The 11,842-nt window shown below is 40.5% G+C and overlaps 1 protein-coding gene across 1 annotated transcript; it reads left to right on the plus strand.

The window, feature by feature from the left end:
- Positions 1-10,003: 10,003 nt before the first annotated feature.
- LOC101690624 (olfactory receptor 5A1) lies at positions 10,004-10,966 on the plus strand. The gene has a single exon (XM_004770476.1). The coding sequence runs from the start codon at positions 10,004-10,006 to the stop codon at positions 10,964-10,966; it is 963 nt and encodes a 320-aa protein (XP_004770533.1).
- Positions 10,967-11,842: the final 876 nt, after the last annotated feature.

Raw genomic sequence — 11,842 nt, forward strand, 5'->3', positions numbered from 1 at the left:
AGAGGGAACACAAGCAGGGGGAGTGGGAGAGGGAGAAGCAGGCTTCCCACTGAGCAGGCAGCTCGATGCAGGGCTCAATCCCAGGACCCCAGGACCATGACCTGAGCTGAAGGCAGATACTTAACGACTGAGCCACCCAGGCGCCCCTAAATTTAAGAATTTAAAGCATAAAGTTAAAGAGAACATCAAAACGTATGAAGACAAATAGCTCATAAAAGAAAATAAACTTCATATATAATTACAAATGTTTAGGAGGCAATTAAAATCAACTCAAAATTTCTCTTACTAGGATTCTATGCATCTTAATGTTTGTTTGCTGACAGCTTCTCCTAAAATATCATTTACTTTCATGCTTATTTAATATTTTAGTGTAGCTATAGTAATGAGGTTAATTGTTTCAAAGAAAGCCCTGAGAAAAATCCAGAGGTGCTTGGAAATAAAACACAATATTGATTGTCAAATTGGAGTTTGAAAAATTATTTCAGTTTGTATTTCTTCTACTAGTGAGGAGTATAAATGTCAACTGTTTACAGATCCAAAGACTTTTCACCAGGCATTCCAAACAAAGATAAGATACAAGACAATAGTACATGTAGAGGTTTTAAAGGTCATAGACACGGGAAAGGAAAGACTGGAGGCGACACAACCTGAGTTCCAATTCCCATTCTGCTGTGAGAAATTAGGTTCTTGACCTCTCTATTCCTCAGTTTTTTACTCTAACACTAACACACACATACACACACACACACACACACACACACACACAAAACTAAAGTGAAAGACCTCTAAGAACCCTAACAGCATGATTATAACTTAGGTAACTATAAATTATATTAACAAATCATTATATGCGCAGAAGACTGCTACTTTAGACCCTCCTGTGGAATGTTGCTGCCACCTAGTGGAAGTATGCCTAAACTCAGTCTTAAAAGGTTATGTCTGAAAACTAAAATCCATATAAAAACCTAGCATTGCAATAGTAATTGATTATCCTCAAACACATTATATACCCACCATGCTCTAAGCACTGTCCCATGTGCCCCCTCAAGTACCTTAACTCAGTAGTATCACAGAGTTCAATTCTGGGAAAGGAACCAGACCTGGGAGATGGACAACTTACTAAGTATATTGAAAATGGTGAATAACACTAATAAACAACTATATTTAGATAAGATTAATGTAACTGAGAATAGGTAAGTCACAAGTTCACTTTTAAGGTACCATTTTAAACAAATCGGATTTTTAAGTTCTTAAAAAGAGGCATCATAGGGCGCCTCCGTGGCTCAGTAGGATAAGCCTCTGCCTTTGGCTCAGGTCATGATCTCAGAGTCCTGGGATCAAGTCCCACATTGGGCTCTCTGCTCAGCAGGGAGCCTACTTCCCCCTCTCTCTCTGCCTGCCTCTCTGCCTACTTGTGATCTCTTTTTCTGTTAAATAAATAAATAAATAAAATCTTTTTTAAAAATAAAAAGAGGCATCATAACAACAAAAGAACAGTCCAGGAGAATTACACAGGTTAAAAGAATTTAAAATGGGGAGTTGGGGGAAATTGGAAGGGGAGGTGAACCATGAGAGACTATGGACTCTGAAAAACAATCTGAGGGGTTTTAAGTGGTGGGGGCGTGGGAGGTTGGGGGAACCAGGTGGTGGATATTAGAGAGGGCACGGATTGCATGAAACACTGGGTGTGGTACAAAAACAATGAATACTGTTATGCTGAAAATAAATAAAAAATAAATTTTAAAAAAAGAATTAAAATGGTAGTGTTAACATATGACATGGGGCTGAATCCTGCCTATTTTCATCTGTGTGGTCTTGCACACCTCTACTGATTTCACATTACCTCCTCCTCCATCTGTGAGATTCAGCCGAGAGTACCAGCCTTGTATGACTGTGTTTGGATCATATGTGAAACCTACATGAAAACCATTATGTAAAAACTATTCAAATGGGATGAGTTATTGTTCTGATTTTTAAATTATCAATGTGTCTCAGAAGAAACACTTCCAGCTGTAGTATTCTGATACCAGCTTATTAGAAATGCACGGCAATCCACATTATTATGAGTCCAGCTAACTATATGCTTCAATTAAACACCAACTAACTACTGTACACGTTTTAATTAAAATGCCAACTAACTTGGATACAGTTTTTAAAAGACTTCCATGTTTATCAAATCTTGGCACAATAATTTTTTATAAACAGTCATGGCTATCACGATCATTTTTTTATTATTTTGAGCTTAGTATTACTATGAACAGTTTTCACGAATGGTATAATGCTGTACTTCTAGGACATAGTTAAACATATTAGACTCTCTTAGAATTGCTAGGAAGACTTAAACTCAAAATGAATCATTAGGGGATTGTAAGTGTTGAATTCTAGGGGTGCCAAGGTTGTTTGCGTGTCTTGGTTTCGGCTCAGGGTCATGATCTCAGTGTCGTAAAATTGAACCCCCACATCTGGCTTCATTTTCTCTCTCCCTCTGCCCCTCCCTCTTGCTCGCTCTCTCTCTCTAAAATAAGTAAATTAATCTTTTTTTAAAAGTGTTGAATCTCAAGTAAAACAAAAATATCTTTAACCATTGATAGAGTAAACCTGGTAGCAAAAAATTTAAACTTTAAATGATCTTAATGGAAATAAAACAAAACATCCCTTACTTATTAAGGCATTTGAAGACACATATAAATCAACATTATCTCAACACATATAATCAACATTATTAAGAGTTTTCCAAGAAGCCTTCGAACATTGTTTTGACTAAACGTCTATGAATCTAAATTTCCCTCAGGAACTCTAAAAGGAAGATCCCAAAAGAAGAATCCAAGTGCACTCATCTGATTTCAGGACAATGGTGCAGCCTGAGAGGAGAGAAGTGATTCTGGAAAGTGATTCTGGAAAAACCACTTTTTTTTTCTTTTAAATTTTTATTTTTTATAAACATATATTTTTATCCCCAGGGGTACAGGTCTGTGAATCACCAGGTTCACACACTTCACAGCACTCACCATAGCACATACCCTCCCCAATGTCCATAACCCCGCCCCTCTTCCCCCAACCCCCCTCCCCCCAGCAACCCTCAGTTTGTTTTGTGAGATTAAGAGTCACTTATGGTTTGTCTCCCTCCCAATCCCATCTTGTTTCATTTATTCTTCTCGTACCCACTTAAGCCCCCAGGGGCACGTGCACCCGAATGTTTATAGCAGCAATGTCCACAATAGCCAAACTATGGAAAGAATCTAGATGTCCATCAACAGAGGAATGGATCAAGAAGATGTGGTATATATACACAATGGAATACTATGCAGCCATCAAAAGAAATGAAATCTTGCCATTTGCGACAACATGGATGGAACTAGAGCGTATCATACTTAGCGAAATAAGTCAAGCGGAGAAAGACAACTATCATATGATCTCCCTGATATGAGGAAGTGGAAAAACCACTTTTTTAAATAATTTTTATTTTTTTATAAACATAATATATTTTTATCCCCAGGGGTACAGGTCTGTGAATTGCCAGGTTTACACACTTCACAGCACTCACCATAGCCATACCCTCCCCAATGTCCATAACCCCACTCCTCTTCCCCCAACCCCCCTCCCCCCAGCAACCCTCAGTTTGTTTTGTGAGATTAAGAGTCATTTATGAGAACCACTTTTTTAATCAATTAAATCATCCTTCTGCCGAAGCCCAAAGGGGATAGGCTCTTCAGACAGGGTAAGAGACCATTCTCATCTCTCAAGGTTCAGTCACTTGGAGATTCAAGATTATCTACTTTAAAAAAAAAAAAAAAAAAAGATTGTCAGCTTCATTTGAACTTGCTCAAATATCCCCCCTTCCCATTCTCATCAAAGTTCAATATTCTCAGTTTAAGAAACAAATGAATCAAACCTCTTCCTTTTCTCTCTCCCTCTCCAAACACATGAATTAGTGACTTCCTTCTTGTTGCATGTCTGTCTAGCCTCAAATTATTTTTTATTTGTACATGGTCCTCTGTAGAATAAAAGTCTTACATCTTTATACTACATCATGTTATACCAGAGAAAATTTTAAAAATTTCAGAGGAAAGCCATCTTGTCCTCCAAGTCCTGCTGCTTTCCTAAGTTCACTCATCATGGACTACCAGAAGAGATTTTGAATGGCCTTGGGGATCAGAGGAGCTGGCCATTGGGATGAAGTTTGGTAAGCATTTACCGTCAGAGCATTTTATGTGTTCTCCATAACCACCCCAGAGATCAATTAACAACAAATCTGTGAGGTTTGGGTGATACATTTCTTTCTCTTTCATAAAAGACCCTCAAGGGCAAATGTAATGAAACATCTCCAAGGAGAGAGGGGAAGAAACCCTCTCTCAAAATCATTTCCAACCCCAGCTTTACAACATTTTCAAAATGACGCCAACTGCAGATACTGGCAGATACTAGAAGAGCTTCTTAAAGATTCTCTCTCTTATTTCTGTATAATTTTTCGCTCCTCCTTTCTGCCCACAAGCACACATTCTATGGATATTTTTATTTCTGATGAACAAACCAGCCCCAAGCTTGCTCTCCCAGCTCATTAGTACTTTGGGGATTGGAAGCAGTTACCGGAGCATGACTAGACTCTTTACAAAGCAAAACTCAAGACAAGCATCAGCTAAAGGACAGACAAACAAGAGGAAGAGGGTGAGTGCAGTCATTCTTTTACTTTTTGTCTTCTTGCCCACATTAATCTCGCTTTATAGAGCACTTTAGATCTGCCAGCCCATACAGATGACTAAGCTGTTCTTTGGATTTGAGTTTTTCTCCATATACCTGTCAATTCTTTCCCCAAATTTAGCTACAATCTTACCCTAACACTGCTTTAATGGGTTTCCTGGACTATGAGCCCTTGCAACTAAAAAGAGAATTAAGAGGGAATGAAATTTTGAAAGCAATTGTTACACCCTTGAACAGAGCTCCAATTATTAGTAGGTGGTTTGAAAAGCAATTTAAATAGCTGTGACTGGGCAGACTTTACACAGCAGATTTTCCTAACATGACAGAGACCTCTAACCTCCAATATCCTCTTTCTCTATTCTAACTGGTGGCCTGAATTTGACCATCTGAGTCTTAATTCTTGGATTAAAGTTTTGATGCCTTTGAATGCTCACCTTATGTCGAAAGGGACTTCCATTTCCATAAATTATTTGTATGTTTGGATGAAGGATAGACCTGGAAGAAGACCTTGAGGGTATCAGGCTCCTGCAAGGGGGAGAGGAGGAGACTTCATAAAGAGGAAGACAAAGCCCAGAGCAGGAATGATGGGGAGATCAGACGATCCACTCCTACTCCCCAGTTTGGCTGAAGTTCTCTTTGTCATTATACCATGGGTCTTTTTTTTTTTAATTTTTTAAGATTTACTTATTAGTTTGAGAGAAAGAGAGAGAACTGGGGGAGGGGCAGAGGGAGAGAGAATCCTCAAGCAGACTCCCTGCTGAGCGCCGAGCCCCATGCTCAGCTTGATCCCAGGACCCTGAGATCATGACTGGAGCCATAAATAAGGGTCACCCACTTAACCAACTGAATCACCCAGGAGCTCCCATTGTACTGTTTTTTAACTCCATCACCAACTGTGTTAAGCTTAGACTAGGCAGACTTAGCATGTCAGTGACATGAAGGACTCCATAGAGCCTGAAGATACCTTCTGTTTCATGTTCTAGGGTAAGATGGCTGAGATTCATGGCATCCATGGGCAAGAATAAAGCTCTGAATATGCTTTTCCTTTTGTTGCAATCTGTTCAGATTCACTTTCTGTTTCTGGAGATGGGAAATTCCATCCTTAAATGTGAACGTTTTCCCCCTGATGGCATCATTCAAAACAGACTTGCCATGGACCCATCAACCCTCTCCTCCCCAGATCATTACAGACTTCACCCTCACTCCCAACACTTGTCACAAACCTACATGGCCCATCAGTGGACCCCTCATTTCAACCCACCACATGAGGGGAAGTGTTTTCAAAGAAGACTCCATTCCTTAAAGAATTATTTAAGGAATAGTCACTGCTGATAGGAATCACAGTCCTAGTTTGTCAAGCAAAGATCTTATCTCGAGACCGTGAACCTTTTGCACATTATCTTAAGCAATCCTCCAACTCTGTTAAGAAGTCGTGATTATCCCCATTGGAGGCGCTGAAACTCAGAGAGGTTATATGAGTTGCCTAATATCCCAGAGTTGGCAAGTGGCAGAGTCAGGATGAGAACCAGGCTTGTCCTGAAGCCTATCCAGAATGATAACCACCATCTTACTCCCCTAATTTTGCTGGTAACCTGAACAAGTGTTCCAAAGACCTTGAATCACATCACGAACCTCAGGTTTCTACCAGACTGAGGGCTGAGTTTACATGAACGGATGAAGGCTCCAGCAGAGCTGTTTTTGCTCACAATTTCTCCATGTGGCTCTACATCTGTACTAGATGATGCCAAACTTTGCTGCAGGTCTCTGTATTTTCTTCAAGAGGAAAAAAAATCCTCTCCTGATTCTGGGAAGTCTACATACCTTTCACAGACAGGGGCAGAGTCTCTGAGTATAAAGCTTCAAGCCATATTGGCAAGATTGTTAAGTGTGTGGGATCTCTGGAACTCTGCACAATGATGGCATGGTGATGGCCAAAAGGAGCTTCACATTCTCTCACTATCCAAATTTGAGGATTTTAGCACTGAAAAGTCTTTAGCAGGAACAATTAAGAGGGAGAAGAAGAGATCCCAATTCCATGTATGTCTCTTTGTGTATAAGCTTCAGGAAGAAAGTTAAGGTCAATGAAACCTTGACTGGCAATGGGTAGATATGAATTGATTTTTGAAAAACTAGGACTATTAAAATAAAATGGCTCTCTTAAACTGATCAAGAAAATTCAGAGCAGGGGTTTAGTGGGTTAAAGCCTCTGCCTTCGGCTCAGGTCATGATCCCAGAGTCCTGGGATCAAGCCCCACATCAGGCTCTCTACTCAGCAGGGAGCCTGCTTCCTCCTCTCTCTGCCTGCTTCTCTGCCTACTTGTGATTTCTGTCTGTCAAATGAATAAATAAAATCTTAAAAAAAAAAAAGAAAATTCAGAACAAATAGAGAATTACTTCACAAACTGTGAAGGGACTGACTTGGAATGACTTCTATAATATATGTAATTTATAGAGGGTTTGTGTTCTATAATATAAACAACCAGACACATATACATATATTCGCACAGGTAAGGTGTACACCAAAATGCTAAGAGCTCTTATTTCAGGAAATAGAATGTCATAATTCCCAGGTTTTTCTTTTTTTTTTTTTTCTGGATTGATTAGGAACTGCACATGATTTTTTTCTTATTATGTTCAGTTAATCAGCATATAGTACATCGTAAGTTTTTGATGTGTTCATTGATTCGTTAGTCGCATATAACACCCAGTGCTCATTACAACACATGCCCTCCTTAATACCCATCACCCGGTACCCCCATCCCCCTGCCCCCTCCCTTCTATAACCCTCAGTTTGTTTCCCAGAGTACAGAGTCTCTGATGGTTTGTCTCCCTCTCTGATTTCTTCCTATTCAGTTTTTCCTCCCCTCCCCTGTAGTTCTCCACTCTATTCCTTGTGTTCCACATATGAGTGAAACCATGTGATAACTGTCTTTCTCTGCTCGACTTATTTCACTTAGCGTAATACCCTCCAGTTCCATCCATGTCAGTGCAAACAGTGGGTATTCACCTTGTCTGATGGCTAAAATTCTATTGTATATATGGACCACATCTTCTTTATCCATTCACCTGATGAAGAGCATCTCAGCTTCTCCCACAGTTTGGCTATTGTGGACATTGTTGCTATGACTATTGGGGTGCATGTGCCCCTTTGGATCACTCCGTCTGTGTATTTGGTGTAAATAGCTAGTAGTACAATTGTTGGGTCATAGGATAGTTCTATTTTTAATGTCTTGAGGAGCCTCCATACTGTTTTCCAGAGTGGCTGTACCAGCTTGCATTCCCACCAACAGTGTAAGAGCGTTCACCTTTCTCCACATCCTTGCCAACACTTGTCGTTTCCTGTCTTTAACGTTGGCCATTCTAACTGGTGTAAGGTGGTATCTTATTGTGGTTTCGATGTGCATTTCCCTGATACCTAATGATGTGGCTCATTTTTTTCATGTGTCTGTTGGCCATTTGGATGTCTTCTTTGGAGAGGGGTATGGTCATGTCTTCTACCCATTTCTTGACTTGATTATTTGTTTTCTGGGTGTTGAGTTTGATGAGTTCTTTATAGATCTTGGATAACAGCCCTTTATCCAAAATGTCACTTGTAAATATCTTCTCCCATTCCATGGATTGTCTCTTAAATTTGTTGACTGTTTCCTTTGTTGTGCAAAAGCTTTTTATCTTGAAGTCTCAAAAGTTCATTTTTGCTTTTGTGCACATTATTTTTAGTTTCGACATTTCACTTATATATTGATCCAATTATTTTACAGTGCTCACATATTGCTTTTAAATTCATAAAATAACACTTCCATTTTGAAAAATAAAATGGAATTTATGAGATTCTCTGTACTTTAAGAGGTAGGTAGAATAGGCTAAAAGTATAGTTTTAAAGACAGTTAAGGTAATTTCACTGATTTCCAAATTGTTTATTTTTTTATTATGTTCAGTTAGCCAGCACATAGCACATCATTAGTTTTTGATGTAGTGTTCAATGATTCACTAGTGCATATAATACCCAGTGCTCATCAAAATACATTAAGACCCAAGGAAGAACCAAGATATGTTCCAAACATATAAAAGCCATTCAATGTGAGCCACAGGGTCCCTCTAACCACACTTTTTTTCCTTCTGCAGGGACTGGACCTCAGCATCAGAGATCTGCTGACAGTGGGAGTTCTCTCCTGATTTATAGGGACTGAGACTTAGTGTGGGTGTGTCGGGGGGGGTGATAAGAATTATTATCCATGTGAAATGGGTGGAATCAACACTTGATCTATGAAAGGTGTTTCATACACTGAAAATTCTAGGAATTTGATTGAAGAAACTTTGTACTTAGGTTTAAACAACAGCAGCAACAACAAACACAGAGTACTTCCTATAGGTCAGACATGTGCTAAAGGAGATGATAGAGAGATTATAGATTAGATAGATAAGTAGATAGAAGACAGGTAATAGACGATTGATGACAGATACTAATAACAAAGTAAGTGCTACTATGATCTCTGATTCGACAGAGAAAGAGGCAATGTCCAAGTGACCTGCCCAAGATCACACTAGGGACTGAATACAGGCCGTCCAAATCCAGAGTCCCCATCTCTTAACAAGTCAATAGCTTAGAGTTCTGACTACAGACAAATTTGAAAAAGGAACTACTTAGTATATTCAGAATAGTTTACAATTGAGAGCACTTCTATATACCTCTGGCCTAATCCTTCAGATTAAAAATATTCTAAATGTCTGATCATTTCACGACTACAGAGATGAACCTGGTTGCTCTATTAATTTCCCTGTTCCAGTGTGGAAACTTGAAGAAGACTAGATGACCAGTTAATTCAGGGTATTACATGATTCATCTGGGACCCACGAAACTGTCCTGACAACTTTCACTTGTCATACTATGTGTCATGTACTATGTGTCAGTCACTTTACCCACTTTGCCTTGTTTAATTCCTAAAACAAATATGTGAAGTGGGGCACTGTCACCCATTTGGGAAGATAAGGAAACTGGAGCCTAGTGATTTTGGATATCTCACCCAAAGTAACACAGCTACTCAGTGGTAGAGAAGGAGCTGATCACAGGGAGTCTGAATCCAAAGTCTGAGCTTTGTACAATCACACTGTACTATGTAAGCGTATGGAGTACAATGACTAAAACTGCCTTCTGAGAGAAAGAGTCTTTGCATAAAGTTATGATCTTCTCAATACTGTACTGTCCCTCTCGTGCCCTTTGTAATTTTTTGTTGACTGACATCACCTGTAATGTAGATTATCATTATTATGCCAGGTCTGCAACTTGTCCTTGTGGTCCTTGGGAAACATGTCCACAAGTAAGGCCTGGAACAACAGCTCTTCAGTGACCATGTTTATCCTCCTGGGATTTGCAGACCATCCAGAACTCCAGACCCTTCTCTTTGTGACCTTCCTGAGTATCTACCTTGTGACCCTGGTCTGGAACCTGGCTCTTATCTTTCTGATTAGAGGTGACTCCCGCCTGCACACACCCATGTACTTCTTCCTCAGCAACTTGTCCTTCATTGACATCTGCTACTCTTCCACAGTGGCCCCCAAGATGCTCACTGATTTCTTCCAGGAGCAAAAGACCATATCATTCTTGGGCTGTGCTGCTCAGTTTTTTTTCTTTGTCAGCATGGGTCTCACTGAGTGCTTCCTCCTGACGGCCATGGCATACGACCGATATGCAGCCATCTCCAATCCCCTGCTCTACACCGCTGTCATGTCCCAGGGCCTCTGTACACGCATGGTGCTTGGGGCATATGCCGGTGGCTTCCTGAGCTCCCTGATCCAGGCCAGCTCTGTATTTCGGCTCCATTTCTGTGGACCTAACATCATCAACCATTTCTTCTGTGACCTCCCACCGGTCCTGGCACTTTCCTGCTCTGACACCTTCCCCAGTCAAGTGGTGAATTTTCTCGTGGTGGTCACTGTCGGGGGGACATCATTCCTCATCCTCCTCATCTCCTATAGCTACATAGGAGCTGCCGTCTTGAAGATCCGCTCAGTGGAGGGCCGAAGGAAAGCCTTCAACACGTGTGCCTCACACCTGATGGTGGTGACTCTGTTATTTGGGACGGCCCTTTTCATGTACCTGCGACCTAGCTCCAGCTACTCACTCAGCAGGGACAAGGTGGTGTCTGTGTTCTATTCGCTGGTCATCCCCATGCTCAACCCTCTCATTTACAGTTTGAGGAACAGAGAGATCAAAGATGCCCTGTGGAAGGTGTTGGAGAAGAAGAAAATGTTTTTCCTAGTTCATGATTGAAAATATATTTCTCCAAACTGACAGAGACAAATGATCCCTGGCATCTACCTTCACCTCTGGCATCAATGAGGGAGACATCTTATGTGCATGACCATCTATCTGCTGACCCCACCATGAATAATGAAAAGGAGGAAGGAAGACATTACTTCCACAGAAACACCACCCCAAGTTACCCTATTCTCACAGTTGGTATTACAACAACCACCTTTTATTGGATGCTTAGTATGTACCAGGAACATCATTTAATTAAATATTCATTGCAGCTCTATGAAGCACATAGTGTCATTCCTTTGTTACAAATGAGGAAATGCAAGCCCAGCAAGGAAGACTGACTTACCCAGGACCATATAGGAAGTCAGAGGCAGAACCTGCTCAGACCCAGGTCTTCCTGATTCCAGAACCCAAATGCTACCTTCCACATTCAATAACAAATAGCCCTGAAGTTGCACAAGTGTATGACACTTACTTCTGGCATATGGCAGAACCCAAAAGATAACACTGTGTATGGTTGAGATGAATTAAAAGAACAAGATGCCTACTCCATTAAACACTCTTCCTAGATATTCCTGTTGGACTCCCATTACAACTAGTAAATAATTTGCTAAGACTGAAGAATATCACCTTTGACTGCCTTTCTATCTCAGCTATGCAGGGCCCTAGACATTCTGAACCCCACAGAATCATATCAGTGCTCTTCTTTCCAGTCTCAGTCACCTAAATTGCCTACTTGCTCAGCATCTCCTTGATTTCTACCATATCATCCCTCTACCTGTTTGGCCCCCGATTCCATTTCACAGTATGCCCTCCTTTTCTCATCACATTCCAAGTTCCTCTTGCTCTCTTCTATCTGAACTTATTGCTCCTACAAGATCCTTG

This window comes from Mustela putorius, unplaced genomic scaffold (assembly GCF_011764305.1).
Source record: "Mustela putorius furo isolate JIRA1106 unplaced genomic scaffold, ASM1176430v1.1 tig00000127_pilon_pilon_pilon, whole genome shotgun sequence".
In the NCBI taxonomy this organism is placed as follows: Eukaryota; Metazoa; Chordata; class Mammalia; order Carnivora; family Mustelidae; genus Mustela; species Mustela putorius.